This window comes from Empidonax traillii, unplaced genomic scaffold (assembly GCF_003031625.1).
Source record: "Empidonax traillii isolate 1590-97213 ecotype Southwest subspecies unplaced genomic scaffold, ASM303162v1 scaffold308:size980311, whole genome shotgun sequence".
In the NCBI taxonomy this organism is placed as follows: domain Eukaryota; kingdom Metazoa; phylum Chordata; class Aves; order Passeriformes; family Tyrannidae; genus Empidonax; species Empidonax traillii.
This window is the reverse complement of record NW_020955501.1, coordinates 937,767-957,505: the sequence shown is the minus strand read 5'-3', so window position 1 is coordinate 957,505 and position 19,739 is coordinate 937,767. Positions and strand designations below refer to the sequence as shown.

General features: G+C 42.5%; 1 protein-coding gene across 1 annotated transcript in view; it reads left to right on the top strand.

Moving 5' to 3' along the window:
* The window catches only part of TMEM132C (transmembrane protein 132C), a 46,349-nt gene that overhangs the window by 8,257 nt on the left and 18,353 nt on the right, over window positions 1-19,739 (top strand). The window contains exon 2 of the mRNA XM_027891044.1: window positions 14,115-14,258. Coding sequence (XP_027746845.1) covers window positions 14,115-14,258 — 144 coding nt within the window. The remainder of the gene's footprint in view (window positions 1-14,114; window positions 14,259-19,739) is intronic.

The following is a 19,739-nucleotide window of genomic DNA, read 5'->3' as shown; positions in this document are numbered from 1 at the left end:
CAGTGCACAACTGGCTGAAATCCAGCAGGCTTGCTATATAACCTCTTTGTGATCTTGAGTTCTCATTTTGGAGAGCTAACAGAAGGTAGAAGGCCTCCTGCTGCATAGATTATGTCAGCAGCAGAAACCAAAGAGATCAGTCTCGGACCTGGACGTTCCCTTGAATCATTTTGTACAGGGTGCTACGTGCCTGGGTGCCAATGCCAGGAGAAGTTTTTACAGGGCTTTGCCGCTCGGATCGAGCCAGCAGAGAAGACTCTGTTTTAGATTCTGGATCTGGGACAAAATGTCAATTGGAAGCGTTGAAAAGCAGTGACTGAGAGCAGAGCTGCCAGCTGGCACCAGGTATCCTGCGGCATATGTTTTAAGGATGCCTGGAAGCTTCAGGAGTGAGGTTCATGTGGTAATAAATAAGTCACTGGAGACTCAGTAATTCCTCCTCGCTGCTCTTACCTCATTCAAATTACGGACCGCTCGTTAAGCGCTGGGAGACTCTTGATATGCAAAAAAACCAGGGATGGTCTGGTGGACAGGGAGCCGCAGGTCTGGAGTTGGGTTCTGCCTCTTCTGGCTCTCTGGCTCAGCCCCACAGCAGGTTTAAAACAGTCCCAGTGGGTCAGATTTCTTGTGTTACATTGCATTTGCCTTACAGGGTCACTTCTCTTTTATAAAGGAAAATCCCCTGCTTAAACATGGATGCCAGTCTCGATACTGCCAGTGCCGTTCTAGTCCTGAAGAGTAAAAATATAAGGGAGGCTTCTAAGGTTTGTGGCTCGAGGTGATGTCTTTTATTAGGCCATCCAAGAGTTGGACAAAACAGCAAAGATTTCAAGCACACAAATCTTTTTTCAAGTCCCTCTCAGTGTTGTAAGTCGCTGTGAGATGCTCAGATAAAGTTAATGGTCACTGGGCTCGCTCCAGGTTATAGTAACAACTAAAATACTGCTTTAAACAAATGGATTTGATCCCTTTGTCTGTCATATCCGTGACTTATACAATGATCATAGCAACCTATTTTAAGGATGGCTCTCTAGCCATGAGCTTTCAGCCAGCAGGATCTTTGACAAGCAACCCCTGAAGGTAAAACATGTTTTTGCTTGAGGAAGGAGGAAATAATTGAATCTGTGATTATACATACTGCATATATTTAATTTGCCTCCTTCTAGATATATGCCAGGTTTAGTTTCTATATATTTTAAGGGCCACCAGTCTATCAGATGTGTGTCTGATCAATAATTTAATTTTCCTGTGTCACTCTCTCATCTTTTTAACCGCAGTAAGTTTCTGATGTCTGTACAGTATCTGCTCTCATTAATGCAATAATCTTGTTCCTGCCCTCTATGTGCTCATGTGGGCCTGCTATGAAGTCAGTGAAATCGATAAACTATTTGAAAAGGAAAACTCCTATAGGTATAAGGACAAGAAATAATAATGCCTGTTTTCTGCATTTTTATTACTTCTTTTTCATAGGAGTGTCATAGGAACTTGTTGTGTCTTTGTTTCAGATTTTGCTTATCGAAAATTAAAACTGTACAGCCAAAGTAAGAAAAGAGCAAGTAGAAGTATTCTCTTGCTGATTTCAAAATAGACTAAATTAAATTGAAATAGTGAAGCAGAAGCTACCAAAGAAACCCTTGTGGTTTAAATAGGGCTCTGACATCCACAAACTTCAGCCAGGAACATGGACAAAAACTGAGGACTTGTAGGGGATGAACACTGTCTGTTAGAAGGAGAAAGTAACTAATTAATAATCCATGACATATTAATCTACACAAATAAAACAAGTTCACAACCTCCATGGCGGCCATAAAAACCATCCATGTATCATGCAGTACCCCAGTTACTTAAAACAAGACATTGTCCTTGGCCCTGAATCCTTGAAGTCCATAAAGCATTTACAATTACTTCCCCCCAGCTTGTAGAGTGCAGACCACCCCACACTCAGAGCAGTGCAGGGCCCTTCCCTTGGGGCAACCAGGGTAGGTAAGATTTCACCCGGATTCTCCAAACTGAGTGGTTTATTCATCATTATTCATCATCAGTAGTTTATTCCTGTTGCTTGTAACACCGTATAAAACTTGGTTCCCGTGCAGTCAAATCTGGGGGGCTCCACCTGGAGTTCCAGGAGCGGGTTGTAGATTGTTGTAGGCACCAAATGTCATTGACTGAAAAGAGTTTCTACTTCCACAGTAAATAAATGGAGCAAGGGCAGAGCCCTTCTCTACAGGGGGAGCTGAAACACAGGAAGGTAGATTGGAAACTTTACTTGCACAAGTTAATTCAGGGGGAAGCGAGAAGGAGGTGATCCAGATGCCTACAGGTAGGTGTCTGATACCATTAAAGAGTCTGAGCCATCCATTCAGGACTGCCAGGGATGACACAGGACCTACAGGAGACCTGTGCCCTTATGGAAGAGCATCTGGAGGCCAGGCATGATACCTGAGAGCATGTAAATGGCACTCTGTTCTTAGACACTTCAATCTTTTCCCAGAGCTGCAGATTGGGAATTGGATCTGCTGTGAAGCACGTCCCCAAAAATACTCTGGAGGTTTTTTTGTTAATTTTTTTTTGTTTGTTTTTTCCCTGTAACTATGTGGGTATCTTCAGTGTACAGTTTAACTTCTCAAAGGATACTTCCTTGGCAGCTTTTCCTGCTGCTGCTGAACAGTGCACGACAAACAGAAGCAGATAAAAAGTGTGCACAAGTATTTGTAAATATCAGGCCTTCACTGAAAGGCTTCTTAAAGCTTTTTTTTTTGAAGTTTTTGGCTCCCATCTTTCAGAAACCACATTAAGATTTCCATCTTTTCTGCCCAGCATGACTTTGTGCTGCTCTCAGACTCCGTCTGTCCATCCTCCACCCGTGCCAGTGACCGTGCTGGTTTCGTAACAACCGCAGGGAACATCTGCAACGTGTGAAGGGATAAACTGACAACAGCAGATCATCACTAAGTGCTGGAAACCCCCCTTTAATCATGCCTTATTAGCCTAATGGCCACTTAGATCCATCAGTTTTGTCTGAGTAGGACCCCAGCCCTCCAGGTAGAAGTCAGCAGAGGTTTATTCTAGAAGTGCTTGGGTCTGACTACAGGAAAGCACATTAGTGGGGATTCTTTGGGGTTTACTCCATAATGCTTGGTGGGATGTACCTTGGCTTTACTGAAAATGACTGTTGATTTCAGTGGGGTCAGGCTGAAAAAAACTGTTGGCGAAATGTTTACTCTAAGAAAGAACTGGGATGGAAGAACGTGATGTATAAAATGAAAAGTACAGCCTCTATCTGCCTGTAATCAGGTTTGTGGCTTCAATTAACCCAGGATGCCTCGTAGTCTTGTTTCCATTATAGCTGGGGATGTATTTGTGTACTCACACCTACACAGACCTGCAGCCTGTACCGTGTGTGCACACATACTTGTGTCCTAAGATGCTTCGGCATTTTCAATCTGCAACTGCCTATTGATTACAGCTATTACAGCAATATTATTATAGCTATAAAGCCAACTCCATAAGAGGGCCACAGGTCTAATTGAAATGAACATGGGAAGAATTTCAAATTGCTAATGCAAATTGCCTTTTTACGAGCAGCCATATCCTCACAGCCGTCGCAGGCTGGAGGCACCACCAGGGCTGCTCTGGTTCTGCCTGATGATGGAGCAAACCCAATTTCACTGGGGGTCCATTTCCAAATAACTTCCTCAGACTCGTGAAAAAGGAAAGTCAGTGACTGACAGATCTTGAGAAAATACCTTTAAATGGACAAATTTCCTGTATTAGCCTTTATGCAACGAAAGAGAACTGTAAGCCATGAAATTATTTCAGCAAGAAAATAATACAGAGCTCCATCCATGGCTGCTTAAGCATCCATGAACTAGTCCATTATAAGATCACCAGGTGGCTATTGCCTTTCTCTCCCATTCAGGCTTTACCAATATTCCCTTTCCCATCTGTGATAAACTTAATAGGACCATTCAGCAATGGAGAAAACATGAGAGGTGTTCATCATAGCCCGAAGCCTCCTCAGACAATTATTCCTTGGATGTTTGAGTAAATGAAAAGCTATTTTTGTGATTACAAAGGATAGGATGTGTTGCAGTTTCCAGGGCTGTTTTATTGGCCTGGCTTTTGGTATCTGTAACAAATATTTATCCTTTCCTGGGAATGGTGTAAGTAGCTACACTGACTGAGCTAATGCTCTGAATATGTTTCTCTCTGCTCTGTTTTCCGAGCTCTCTTCCAAGGGTGTTTATTAGATAAAAAATTATATGTATGACCAGGCATTGTGGATATTGTCATATGTCTAGTGTAGATGAAATGTGTATAATTTATGCACGCCATGAATGCATAAAAGCATAAGTTTTGAAGAGAACTTAGGACAGTTTATTGCTTGTATTTATCAAGTGTAAGTGTATTCAGAAGCATCTGCAAGTACACTTATATCCATAAGTAGCAATGCTCTGAAGCAGCAACAGTGATGGTTCTCAAGTGTCTTGGTCTCAGAATAAAGGCTTTTAACCTGTCACTTCACAGCTTTTCATCTGTTTGCATTTTCTGTGCTAAAAATAACCATTAATGCTGGAGTTGGAGTATCTCAGGTAATCACTCACATTTCAAGCCGTAACTGCAATTTTTTTCTCTCTAGATGGTGTTTTTCCTTCATAAGTGCCTTCATTTCTAAGTCAATTTAGCAAAATATTGAAAGTAAGGAATGAAATGTCACAAAGAGGAGAGGGTAGTTTCCTGCATTACACATAAGCATCTTTTAAAAAATCAGAGGGGTTTCTTTTCCTTTATGTTTAAGTTTAGTTAGAGAAATAAAACATGGGCTTCTGCTTCACATCTTCTCCAGTCACCTTTATGTCCTCTTTCTGTATTTTAAGTGGTTACAGAGAGATGAAATGTGGGCTTCTGCTTCCCATCTCCTGCAGTTGGCCTTAAAACTTTTCCTGTGTTTTAAGTGGTTCCAGAATTGTTTCCTTTGAAGTCGTTCTCCAGTTACAGGCTCTTCCTCCACACAGCAGGAAATACCATCCTTCTTTGAAAAATGCACATTGGCCGCTGGATCCTGACAGAGCTGTTTCAGTCAACAGAAAATAGAGACAGCTTTGGTGTAATACTTGGGTTTTTAGCGAGCTGTTCCTGATTGAATTCGGTGTCACAGCTCCTGCAAAGCAGAGAGGCCTCCAGCCAGAGGCTCAGTCACTGCTGATACATGTTGATTATGACAGGCACTCACAAAAGACAAACTGGGCACATTTGCAGCTTTTAAGATGCCAAGGGAAGGCACAATCGAGCATGAAAACGTTGGGTTGATTTTCTTTCACGTCCTTGTTAATTTGCATTCTTTCCCGTCACCTGGGGGGGGGGGGGGAGGTTTTACGTTGTCGGGAAATATCATCTTGTCGGAGTAATTTAGGGTGGAAGGAAGGTTTGGGTGATTGGTTTTGTCCCTCACACTTCAGGGATCTGGATGTTCTGAGCTCCTCCAAGGATGCTGGTTCCCAAAGGAGTCAGAAATCATTGCTTAACCAAATCCATCCTGTCTGTGGGGAAAGGACCACGTGTTTCTGACTCCACCTTGCTTTATGATAGGTAAGGACAAGTTTTAAGAGGAAAGAAACCAAAGGGTTTATATATTAAAAAAAATATTAAAAGCTATAAGGGATCAAATGAAGAGCCATTTAAAGTGGTATTTGGGGGTCTATATAAATAAAAGTAATTTAATTTTTGTTTTGTTTTGATACTGGGGCTAGGTATTTCCCCAAATATATTTGGAAAACAAAATAGAAGGAAAATGGGAACACTTCAATATTTTTGGAGTGTTTTATTCAGCAAGACAAGCAAAACCAAACCGGTGTCACATGATGCGGGAATGATTTTTCTCCTTCCTAGATGTGCTCAGAGAACAACAAGGATCAGTTATTCACCAGGATGAACTGAGAATCAGTTGATCTGGTTGCCTTTTGCCTCCTTGGTGTAGAAACAGTCCCTCATTGTAGACACTGCTCAGCATGTTGACATCCAGCTCTCACATGGAGCCAAAGTGGGGTTACTTTTGGAGAAACAATAAATACAAGTAGCACTGATATTCAGACAGTGGAACTTTACTGGTAGAAATATTAATGGAGGTACTTAGATCCTGATTCCACAAGGGAGAGGAAATAAGATTTCCTGGTTAGTCTCAGTGCCTGTGGCTAAAATATTACGGCTCCAAAATTAAGTTTTGAATTGGTATTGTGAACTGCATGTGATAAACTTAGTATAGCAGATACAGTGAGGTGAATATTTACTCCTGAAACCAATTTGTTAAAAGGAATCTGAATTTGATTCTCAGTTGTTCAGAAGTGGAAGAAGTGACAGGACCTTCAGAGGTTTTATACCTCTCTAGCTGTGGTGGATAATGAGGATTCTTAATTCCACTGAGTTCCAAGCATTGGAAGTGAAGAGAAGAACTGGTTATCCCTCATCAGCAGATCATAGGAAGCTGCCTTGTCTGCCAGTATAATTCTGTTTCCATAAGCTCTGCAGAAGGGGCTTTTATTAGCCCACTCAGTTCCTCACTCTCCTTTTTGCAGGGTTCATCCTGATTATAAACCAGGGTGTGACCACTGGTCATTTTTCTGCCAACCAGAACAACATTTATGGCCTTTGCAAACAGGAAGGTTATGCTGATAAGATTTTAAGGGGTTTTGTTCAAAATTACAAGCACTAAGAAGTGAGATTATCATGACAACAGCCCGGGTAGAGTCCAGACCTCTGTATGTGATTTTGGGTCAATGTGCCCTTCATACCAATAAACAGATCTGATTAATGACTTTATAACATTTTTCCATCATTTTATGCCATTAATTGTAAACAGAACAAAACAATTAGTTGCTCCAGTCCCTTCTTCCTTTCTAAGGGATGCTCACTTTTGACTGATGATAGAATTACATTTAGCAACCCAGCCTGCATCTGCTAAATCGAAGTGATCATTGGCCATGTTCCCTTTTGCATGTCTGAGTGCTAACAGGGTGGATTCACTGCTAGGAAAGCGTGGATTAGTCATCCAAGAATCCAGAGATATTTTTCTGCATCCCTGTCTCTTAATATATTCCACATTCCCCTTTTCTGTCTGCAGAGCATAATTTATCAGGACTCAGAGATTCCACTAGCAGGATATTTGAAAACTGTGCAAGCAGGGAAGAAAATGGAACGGTTTGTTTCTAATATAGGGGGGCCAGTAATTAAGATTTATCTCAATATGGAGACGAGACAGAGACAGGATCATTGATTAGAAGGGCATTGCATGTGCAGAACACTGAGCTCTCATTTTGAAGAGACACTCAGAGCTTTGCCATAAATTACGTCGTTCACAAAAGCTACAGGGAAGACTCATGTTGGGTGGGGTCTTCAAAGGAATGTGCATTTCAGGGACAGAACAGTGCCCAAAGCCTCCACCTTTGGGTTCTTTCCATGGGAGATGTTTTGGCTGTGTTTGACTTCTGTGTCGTTTGTTCTTCAGGGCAGGTGTTGCCCTTAATTTCTGTGCCACCTGCGTGGTTGGTGATTCAAAAGCAAATTTATTAAAGAGAAGATGATACCTCACAGTGTTGTTTTGTGACAAAAAGAATTAGCATCCAAAAGAAACTTTGAGATCCTTTGTTCTCCTGTCCCAGTAAGAAAGAGACTGCTGAAATGGCAACTCTTATTCTTTAAGTCTGTTTCTTATGTAGATTTTGAATGGCCTAATTTTTCAGCCCAGTTAATTTGTTCCTTGGTTAACATCATCCTTGCCAGTATGGACCTCAGAGTCATGGAGTAACCTGGATTCCATCTAGACCCACATTTGAATGCTGAGGGGTGCTATTGAGTGAGTGAGTTTTACTGCTTCACAGCATTATCCCATTTCTTTTGCAGTGTGATAGAACTCATGCAGTAAAAGCCCCCATATTATAAACTGGTGAATGAAGCAGAGCAGGATTTACATGTGATGGGTCAACAGGATTGGAATCAAGTGAAAGAACAACCCAAAATTTGAGATTTGCCCTTCCCCAGTGCCTCCCACAGGGTGGATCTGCCTCAAGGAGATCCTCGGTCAAGCAAACTCTTTGGTTTGCAGAAACACCCCTGTTCTCCTGAAGGGTGTGCTAAGAGTTTAAAACCAGAATGTCAGCCTCTTTCCCTTCTTGTACACGCTGCCTGTGAACGTGGAGCATCAGAGAACCCAGCTGGCAGAAAGCACAATGTATAATTTACTGTTAATCGTAGGATTATGTAGATAAACAGAGTCTGCTGCCTAACAAAGTTATGTCGCTAATCAGCTGTAATCTTAGCAGCATTAATAACTCGAATCTGCACCCATTGTGTTCCCAGGGTCACAAATCAGTGTTACAATCGCCTGCAGTGCAGTGGTGATGCACAACTCGGTGCTCGTCAGGGGCATTATCTGTGGTGTTTGAAACGGGTGCACGCAGAGTGTACTTCGTATCTCCCACATCTCCAGCTTCTTCCCTTGTGAATGTGTTGCCAAGGTGTCACTGCTGATCAGGGGGGATGGGTTGAGCAGCAGTTGGAGGCACAGCCCAGCTCCTGGAGCTTTCCTCTACAGGCGTTTTCCCCCCGTTGCACCACGCAAGAACTTGCTGCTTCTGTCCTTTTTTTCCATAAGACAAGTAGTGGTTTGATTTTAAGGTAGGCAGTGCTACCAAAGCCACTTTTCCACATACTCTTTCAAGAAAATTTGCTTATCAGTTAAAAGATAAATGGCATTTTTGTGTCACTCCTTTCACATCTACGCCGCGGGTTTGTTGCTCCTGAGGTGTCGTGTTTGAGCGAGGGAGAAATCCAAGTGCTAAGCCATGATTAACATCATTCTGTGAGGCTCCACTTACAGAATTTTCAGCCTGTAAACAGGACCATTCTCATGACCTCAGGCTCCCATGGATTTCTCTTGATAACACCATCTAATCGGATTTAGAGTTTAATTAAACAGCTGTCACTTTGTTTCCTCATTCTGCCACAATTTAATGTTGAATTAGTCCCTAAATTAGTCATGCCTGAATGCTTGCCTTCTTACAACTGAGGGGTTGGATGAACATAAGGTTTGCTCTTCAGCTAAATCCAAGCAACTAAGGCTCAATTCCTGTATTCCTGTTCTTTGCACAGAGCTCCCACTGACATCAGTGGAAGTTCCCTGACTGAAACAGGGATGGAATAAAATGTGAGACTCCTGCCATAGGATTTACCTAACATGGAATGGCCAAATGAGAGCACAAGCTCCTCAGCTCTGTCTAGAATACATTTGCTTTAGGGGTGGTGTTTTTCCTTTCTGAGAAAGTGCTGATTTTTCTGGATGGAAGTTGATGGCACTCTGAATCCTAACATCAGCTCCCAGGATGAAAACTTGGAGACTTCCTGGAGAGTGGTGATACTGAATTCTGTCAATAGATTTTTGAAGTAATTTCATACCCACAGAATTCAATGATTTGTTTTTTAATATCTCCTTTGATATCTGCTTAAGCCCAACCACTAGAGTTGTCCTCTGACCATTAGAAGAACAAGAAAAAGTGTTCTTTAATGATTCTGTTTGTTAACTGAATAAGTTTAAATAGTAATTATTACCTTCCTATGCTGTATTCTTTGAAGAGATGCCCTGGTGCCAGGAAAGAACCATCTTAACTGGGAGTTTGTGGGCAGTTCTTCATACAAGAAAACCAACTCTGGCTCTGCAGTATCAGGGTCAGCTGATCTTGGGATTTGGTCCTTGGGCTGCCAAGACAGTTTGAGGCTTCCAGAGCTCAAATCTCCCTTCTGTGTTAATGAGGATTATATATGTAGCTCTCCATTTCAACCTTGGAAGTGCCAACCCTTGCTTTTTTTAGAGTTCGCATTGCACTTAGAGAAACTTCTTTCCAAACTAGGTATTGATGCTTAGTTACAACTCATCCTTCTTCTGTTTTTTCAATTTACTCTACACTGCTTTCCCCTTGTTTGAGTTTCTTGGGAACAAGTCCAAACATTGCTATCAGATGCTTTCAGTCTTTGTCACAAAAAATAAATCTGATTTTAAAACTTCAGTTGCTGCCTGCACAGAAAGTAGATTAGTTCTTGGGGGATTTTAAAAATTAAAGAACGTGGAAGTGGCCAAGATATTGTGATTTTGAAAAGTGCCTGCACTTTAAATGAGTTCTTGGTCTCTCCAAAGGTTTCTTAGTAATCTTGTTTGTATACTCCCAAATTAGCTTGCAAGCAGGATAGGATATAGCATGTAAAAACAAAACAGAGAAATCACCACCTCTACCAGCTATTGCATTTCCTGCTCTGCTGTGAGAACAATTGTTTTCCTAATGTTGCTTGACATTTCCTTGAAGATTCAGCTGCCACTTCTGCTTCTCAGTGGATAATCAGTGGTATTGCAGGAGGTGGCAGAGTGCAGGAAACAGGTTCTGGTGCTGGAGCAGAGCCCCCCTGTCTGTGGGGCATGTCCAGAGTGCTCAGTGTGGCCCTGCTTTCGGTGGAGATGAAATCCAAACGTTTCCATTTCTGCCCAGAGCTGCAGCTGGGTGGGAACCAGTTGCTTCCCAATGCTGAGGGTCTCTAGTTTGCTCATCATGACTTTGAAATTCCTGAAGTCCTGATGTACTACAGAGAAGGGAGGTAAAATTCCAGTAGCCCTTTGTCATGACAAACAGTGCCTTTTACAATTTTGGGAGCAGACGCATTCTCTGAGGTAATTAATCAAAATAAATTCGTTCATATGCACACTACTTCCTTTAATGAAGCCATTAGCAAAGGGCGGGAGACTGAGGTTTCTAATTGCTGATAATGTCCCAGTAGCCAAATTTTCTGTCTTCTCTCCAGAAAGGTCTTGGGAAATTTGAAAAGGTTTTTGGGCCTTTGCAATAATGGCTTTGTATCACAGCCACTTAGAATTCAGATCCATCAGCAGTGACCTGTTGGAGCGAGAGAAGCGGAAGTGACAGATTATTACTTAACAACTGGTCCGGCAGCTCTGCTCCACACGGGGCAGAAAGCAGGAATATCTGAGACATTTCCCTGTCAGATGTTTCCATTTGAGAGGCATCAGATCATTTTCTTCGTCTGGCAGAGAAAGATCATATCATTTGTGATGGGAGAAGCAGGGCAGGGTTATTGAGGACACAGGATATGTGGGTTGTTGTGGGATCATCCCATCTTGAAGAAAAGGAGGCTACTAAGATAAAGGGGTGAAGGGAACCACCTGTGTTATTTCTGAATGATGGATAAGCTGTTCTTCAAAGATCTCTCAGGCTGGACTGCATTTTCTTCTGCCCTGGACAACATGTTCCATCAGTTCTCTATCATTATTGTTATGATAAAGATTGCCTTAATGTCACACAAATCTCCCTTGCTGCAGTTTAAGCCCATTACCTCAGGCCCTGTCCATGAACATGGAAAGAATTATATTCTTTCTCATTTTTTTTAAAGATTTTTATGTCTATGGAAACAGTAAACATCTTTTCCCATAATCTTTTCTAGTCTAAACAATCCCAATTCTTTCAGTAATTCCTTATTGATCTTAGTTTCTGGTTGTTGATTTATTCTCCTTGTTCCTTTTTGTTTCTTTTCACGTGAGAAAGTTTTCCTTGGCAGTATAATTCTCAAAAGCAGAGACAGTCCTTTAGCTGAGGCCGTGCCAGTGCAGTGTAGGAGCACTTTACCCTTACAGGTGAAAATCCTCTTTGAACAGGGAGGGTTCTTTGGTTGGTTTAGGTTTGGCTTTTAACCCCAGCAGTGTGCAAGTGCTGGCTTACATTCAGTTTGTGACTTACTCTAGTCCCCAAGTGCTTTTCTGAGAGCAGCTTCTCCCGCTGACTCTCCTCTGTCCATTATTTATGGGATTTGTTGCTCCCACAGAAAAGAAGGAGCTCGCGTTGATTTTTAATGCTTCCTGGTTTTTTCACACCCTGTGTCCAGTGCTGGATTTAATCCTGCTCTGGGGTGCTGTGGTGGTGCTGTGGTTGGGCTGGGAGCTTCCCTGCAGCCCTCCTTGGCTGGTGGAGCAGCAAACAGGACTGGGTGTGATGCAGCTGCCGGTCTGCCCATACCCAGGGCAGCCAGATTCTATTCCTGATGACACCCAGGCTGGGAAATCAGGAGCACAGGATGGGGCAGGGTGCCTCGTGGTCTTGTCTGCTGGGCTTCCCACTTCCCTCCTCTTTGTATTTGATTTCGTGTTGGGGCCACTGATGGCTCAGCGCTGCAGGGATGAGCAGAGCTGGGCTGGGGGGAGTTCCAGCAGCTCCCAGCGGTTGGTTGGGAGTTAAACCTGGGGGATGGATTTACTCTGCTGCTCGTGGCACAAAAGTTTCACCTCATTGCGTAATCAGGTCTTTATCTTCTTGGCAGTGGTGCAAGGCTTGTTTCTTCTTTGTTTTATGTGTGTATGATTTTCTGGTTTGTCACGAACTTCATAAATTAACTTTAAATGCAAACATGGGTAAATCCCCAAGCCACAGAGTGTGTTTTATATCTGAAATTCCATTATGGTATTTCTCTTCCTCTGAACCTGTCCCTTTAAATCACATTTCTGTATCAGTAATACATATCAGTTGCTAAAGAAAAGCTGGATCTGAGTAAAATAATTTCAAAGCAGAGCTGACATAGCCTGAAAATATTCCCTGTCGTTTCCACAAACTCTGTAGCTGCTCCTTTGCCCTGGAGTCCTTAGTTCGCCGTGTTTAACACTCAGAGACACAAAAAAATAAGGCTTTAAGGAATGGAGACAAAAGATTAATTTTAAAGGACACACAATACTTGCAGTAGCCGAATGCACAATGGAAAATACATCGAGCTTGCTTTTTGATGAACCCATGTGGATTATTCAGTGCTTGTTGCTTTGGAAGTCTGCAGAGAGAAGAGTAGTTGGGGTTTGTTACTGGACTTACAAAGATGCCAGTACATGGAAATAAATGCTTTTGGAACAAAATTTTCAGGTTTGGATGACAGGAGTGAAGCCCCCAAAGCCAGACCTTTCACTGCGGTGTTTTACTGAGTGCTGAGTACCCGGCATCATTTGTAGGGGGGTGGCTGGGGATGGGCTCTGCCTTTGAGACTTAGGAGTTCCTGGGAATGGCCTTGGATTTTCCAATAGTGTTATTTAAAAATCTAGCTCTGATTTCAGGTGTTGAATAGCAGCTTTGCTCTCTTATATGCAATAGGAATAATTCAGGGTTCTTACGTTTCTGGAACAGTCAACATTCCTTTTTTAGTATTTGCTTTTAAGTTTGATGGGATTTCTTATGAGAGCTGTAGGAGAACCTGAGAGATAACAAGTTGCCAGATGAAAAGAAAATCTGACCTAAATTTCAAACTCACTAAACTTGAATTGAAAACAGTATCAACAGCATCAGTGCCCCATTTTGCTGCTGTTGCCATCAGTGGCTGCAGTCCTCATGACTCGTGTGCTGAGGAATTTGCTGAATGTTTTATTCACTTTATATTGGAAGTTGAAAAGTTGGAGAAGACTTTGAAGTTCTTCCTGCATGGGGGTCTTGGGAATATGGTGGTGGTGAAACAGTTCAGGAGTTAGAGGAGTTCGCTGAGTCGATGGTGCATTGAAAGGCTTTTATGGGCCCCAACCCCAGTTCAGACTCCAAATTTGCTCGTTATTTTGCCTGCAGTTAATAGCATCACTGACTCCTTCTGGATTCCTTACATTGCTTCATTGGCCATATCAGAGGAAATTAAATAATCTTGAAACGGTTCCAGATACAAAGTTCACAGAGAGGCCCCGTCTTCGCAGTGGGCTTAGATTCAAAGAGCAATATCTTTACTTTGGAGGCTCTTGTATCCTGTCCCAAAAATTGCCAGTCAAGTCCATGTTAGTAAAAACTCTGAACTCGTGTTTTGGAAGGTGAATATTGGGAAAAGCCCCACATATTTACAAAGTAGAAGATACCTGTGACATGCCTGCCTGGACTGAATTTATCTGCAGTCATGTTTGTTATTTCACAGTGTTCAGCACTGTTTTTATTTAGCAGATAAAATATAACTGAGATTTCACTGCTTTTTACCGAGTTGCACCTATTTGAAGGTGAAATCAGATCCTGAGGCACTGAGAACCAACCTGACCAGCGCTGTTGTTTTGTGTACAGGACACGGAGATTCTGAACACAGCGATTCTCACGGGGAAAACGGTGGCAGTGCCCATCAAAGTGGTGTCCATCGAGGAGAACAGTGCCGTGACAGACATCTCCGAGTCAGTGGAGTGCAAATCCTCTGGTGAAGACGTCATTAAAGTAAGTTCCTGCCATGTATCTGCTCCTGAAGTTCCATCTGGTGTTACACACAAAAGAGAAGTAGCCTGGGAATAGCAACTAAATCAGCTCCTGCAAATTGATTGTGCTGCTGTTTCAAAAGCATAAGGAGAGGGATTTTTAAGAAGAGTGAGGTGCAACAGTGCAGCCAGCACATTGAGTTTCAGTACAATTTCAGTGTTTAATTTTTATTCCTGTCCTGATTTTCAAATGCCTTGGTAATTTCACCTCGAGCCCTCTGTGCACAGATTACATTCACTGCACAAACAGCTCTGCTGCTCGTCCTGCCTGTCCAGATGTTTCCCATCACCTTTCCAGCTGTGATTATCACCTCCACAGCTGCCTCAGGGGAAGGGATTGGATGAGCCTTCCCCAGCGACTGCAGTGCAAAGTCATCCTGGTTGACTTCCCCTTTCTGCCGAGAGCTGTTCTGAATTAACATCGTGGTCCTGCACACCAGGGCCGGGGTGTGAGCAGCTTCATGTCACGCGGTCCCAAACACCAGTGGGGTGGTTTTATGTGGAGGCAGCACAGCTATTCCTGCCCTAGTCGGGAATAGCTGCAGGGAATTCCCAGTAGTGCAGGGAGTCGGTGCAAAGACAGCAGCGCTCTGTTGTTTTGGAGTTTTTTTTATTCAAATAAAATGAATTCTGGGTTTTCCGCTTTGGAGCACAGATCAGAAGAAATGAAATTCCCAAATTTTACCAAAAAAAAAAAGAGCGTGTGTGCCTGCAGTTGTTGCAGTACAGCCTGGGCTGTTGCAGTTCTCCAACAATCTGTTTGGGAAGGATGTTTTCCTGAAGCACCGTGTCCTTTGATTAGCACTCGGGACCCTGCTGTGCTCTTCTCTTATTTTCACCAGAAATAACTTATCTCCACTAAAAGGCTTTCTTAAAATGGAGCCTGCTTGCACGATTGGAACATTTTTTAAGTGGCTTCCAGAAGCCTCCCTGTCTGGGCACTCTGGAGTTGAAGTGAAACAAATAACTGGAGGCTAAAACACAGCATTTATTGGAATCGACTGGAGACATTTTTCAGGTGTAATTTCTTTCTCTTCAGAAATGTTTTGAAATTGCTCAGATGACTGGAGAAACTGTCTTCTGTGCATTTAGATACATATGCAGACTCTCTGGAGGAATGGGGCTGTGACATGAGTGTTAACTGCTAGAAAACATACAGCTAGTTAAAAAAAAAAACCAGAGCTCAATTAAATGCTTTGAACAAAAGGTTTTCTCATCTCATCAGGAAGGAAAAAAAAGGATCTTTTTTGCCTTTTTTTTTTTTTTTTTTTTTCATCTAGAATGTTCCTGTTTCTTCCAGGAAATTTCTTTACACGGGGAAGTGGTTTGGGGTTCAAGGCAAATTGACATGTTCAATTGGTTCAGTTCTTAAAAAGCACTCAGAAAGCTTCAAATGAGCACAGAGGCCTTTCATCCTTAATTCATTTTGAAATTCCCCATCAGGCTTTTATGTTAAATTCTTTAGAAAGATCGTCTTCCTCTGTGAAATACCGGTGTAGAGACCTTGTCGGGAATAACCTTTCTGTTTAAAAATAAAATAAAATCCAGTCATAATAAGTTATATCTGTTGGGCACAGCCCCATGGAATCTTCACAAACACTGTGTGCATGTATTTACAGTTCATGTTCCCGAGCTTCCATGTCAGAGCAGACCCAAAACACATTTACAGGCATGAAATCCTGTAGATTAATTTAAACCACAAACTGAGTTAAAAAAAAAAAAATAAAATAAAAGGAGTTATCAATGAGAGCTATTGAGACCTATTTCAGGTTTAGACATATTATCATTATTAGATATTTTTGTTTGCTTTTAATTGTGTGGAATTCCTGGTAACTTTGGATTTAGGCAAACCTAGGAGAGTTCAGTTAGAAGGTGATCACTGCCTATTAACTCTTGTCCTTTCATATTTGGTCACTGAATAAGTAAGTGCCCATTTGTTTCAGCTGGGCTGCAATTACATTTATCTCAGGAGCAGAACCCAGTGGAAATCTAAACCTAAGATCTATCTGCAAATAGGCAATAGTTTCCCAGTGATAATCATGTTCTGGAGGCAGCTCAGTGCAGTTTGTGTCCTGTCTGAATGTGCTGACTACTACTCCTTTTACTTTTTTTTTATTGTCTCATAGTTTCAAGTCCTTACTTCCAAATTTACTGCTGATTTCATGAACTTTAAATGCCTTTGAGCGCTCCAGACCTTCGCACACTGGTCCAACCTTTTAAAAAGTGGACACGAAATTTATTACGGCACTAAAAATGAAGCAACAGCCAAATTTAACTTCACTAGGCTGGGATTTACCAATAGGATCCATATATCTGGATCCATTAATAGTAATTGCAGTTGCATGCACAGGCTTCTTTTCATCTTGTGGAAATTATAGTGGAACGTGGCTGGTTTTGCTGGTGCCTTTGTGCCGTTTGCTCAGGGTCAAACACTGCTCAGTGTTCCCAGGTCACCTGGCTGCAAGAACAGGGATGTTTTCGTGCTGTGGAGAGCACCACAGTTTCAGGAGACTCGCAATCCTTCTGATTTCTCCAGTTTGAACACTCCTGATAATGTTTCTGATCTTAAGTTTGGGGTTTGCCATTGAAACAACCCGAATTCAAAAATCCTCAGTGCTGCGTGTGTTTCAGAGGCTGCTGGGAACGTTTTGGGTTTGTATTTCATCATTCTTGAACGAGTTTTTACCCTGTTGCTCCGTGAGGGGCTGTTGTACATCATACTGTATTCTTAATGTAGTGCTGGTGTTTATAATTGGTAAATTAGGAGCTGGATACCTGTCTCAGTGTAGTGGCCTTGAACTGTGCTCTGAAGGCCTTATTTATTGGTTCTGTTTATTTTTAAATGGCATTATTAGGTTTGAGGTGTATTCAGATCAAAACATGGATGCAGGTTATATTAGTCCACATTTGCAGCTGCTGAGGATGTCACTGGAAACAGAAACATGACTTTACCTCCAAGATTTCCCTCGGTGGTTAATGAACAGTGAGCTCTTGGTTCCGTTGGGAATCATGATTGGAGGATGACATTAACAGCAGGTAAAGGCCACTGCAAGAATGTTAGGAATTTCTGCTGGGAGCTAAAATCCAGGACAGAGTGTCACAGCTGTTCCTCTCTTAGTGCTGTTTCTTGAAACAAAATCCCAGATCAAAGCACCAGTGAACTGTTGGGGGCTGAAAATCTGGCCAGAGGGTTTTATGGTTGAACTCTGGCTTAATAGCTGGAAAAGCCTGGAAACTGCTGCTGGTATCAACACTTCCAGAGCAATAGTGGGGGCATAATAGACACCTGTCAAGGTTACAGATCTTGTTTGAAACCCCAATCCAGTCATAATTTACACACACGAGTAACTTTACTATGAGTATTGCTGACATCAGGGAACAGGCTTGTACGAAATGGTCATTTAGGGTTCATAAATGCTTTGGATGTTTTGGCGTTTGTAGTGCAGGGTTTATGAAATGAAATTAGTTACCACTAAACAGGCACTGGCTCACGTTGAAATGTCTGCTGTCCATTTGTGAATCTTCTGAGATTAAAGGCCATGATGCAGGAATGTCTCAGTTGGCCAATAAGGAAGCTGACAGATGGGCATATTTGTAAGAGAGAAATAAATAGTTGTGACTGATGGCAGTAATTTATTTTTCAAATTGTCTATCCGGAACTGCATGACAATAACCTGTTTACTAAGGAAAAGTCATCAGCACTTTATTATTTAGATAATAGTTGGCTATTGTCTTACACAAAAAACTATGCTTCTACCTCTTCAGTTGTTTATTTAACTACAAAGGAATTTCAGGGCTCTTCCTGTCTTTCCAGCAAGGTGTGTTGGTGTGTTGCTCTCCTTTTCTTACTGAAATTAAAGTGTTACATCACGAGCCTTACAGGACTGATCTCACAGGGAATCAGAGCTTCTGGTCCCAAGCATAGCTTGGAGATAATTGTGCTTGGTTCAGTGAAACATAATAACAGGTATTGCCAAAACATGAAAATGAGGAATCTCGTTAAGTGGCTGTCAAAGGAAAGCCAAGTCTGCTCAAAACAAAAGCTTCCCATGGGATCCAAAGTTTGTTCCCTGCTCTTCCTTACTGGCAGCATCTGGAAAGCAGGTAGTGCTGTGGCGGGCTGTGATGAAGTGTGATGCACAGGGTGATTTCAAGGGGAAGACTCAGAGGATTTGGGGCTTCACATTATGTTTTTAGTGCAGGTTGTAGGAGAAAATAAAAACAAGCAGCTGGCCAGAAAGAGCTGGTGGCTCCTATCAGCTATTTTGATCGAGGACGAACACTAACTTCCATTAAGAAGCTCCTACAGTGAATATAATGCAATTGATTTATTGCTTATTTTTTACTTAGATCAAATAAAACTCTGGAGTTTGCTGGCTAGGTGCAACTGCTGTAGAGCTGAGCATGCTGAGAAACGAGTAGGTGGATAAACTTCTCCTTAAAACAGATCTCATTCCCAACTCAACCCTGTAAAACAAAGGGAGAAATGGAAAGTCACACTAGATGGGGTTTCCAGGCATCCAGTGTGTTCTAATAATAGGTCGTACTGTGTGCAGTCACTTCAACTGAATGCTCTCTTCTGAGGTTTTATGGCAGTCCTGCGAGATTCAGTGAGTATGGGAGGGTCAATCTAAACAGCAGCAGCTGCCAGTCCTCCTCCACTGCAGTGGGCAGGGCTGATGGCTCCGTCAGGTACTTCAGCCCCCGCAGCCACAGCTGTAGCAGTACTCTCCTTTGAAAAAAATAAAGCAGTTGCCTAACTTTCTGGAAGGAATGTAAAAGTTGGACTGTTCCTCATAAGGCACCTCCTGTGTGTTCATTCTCAAGGCTTGCAGGTCCTCCCTTGGTTACCTCCAGAATCAGGATCTGAAAGCTCGGCCCGTGTGACACAAGGGTCTGTCACGGGGCTGCAGGGACCCACCAGCAGGCTCAGAGCAAGTGTGGCATCTCTGTCACATCCCTGCGTGGTGCAGATCCCCCCCCACAAAGGGCCACCACGAGTCACCTTCCAGAAGTTTTGCATTGGGTAACTGATGAACCGCAAATAACAGTTCCCACTCACCAGGCCCCGACACAGCCTGAAAACCCTCAAAAGCAGCAGCTGCAGCTCTGTGAGTCCAAACCCAGCAGTTTCACTGATGGCTCCCGTTTCCTCTTCTGATCCTGTGTGAACACACAGTCGTTTGTGTGAAACTGAAAGGCTTTGGAAAGAGGGAAGAAAGTGGCGGCGTGGAAGTGCCATTGTTTTGCTGCTCTGAAGCCCTGCGACTTTCTAGGGTGGTTTTTTTTCCTCTGGCAAATCTGTTGCTGTGTTCTGAGCAGAAAGTCCACCTCCTTGCCCTCCTCCATGCTTTTCACGGTCTTGTGATTTACTGGGAGCAATATACATCAGTAGAGCAGGAAAACTTCAGAGGAGCTCTATAAAAATGAAGCTTTAGCACAC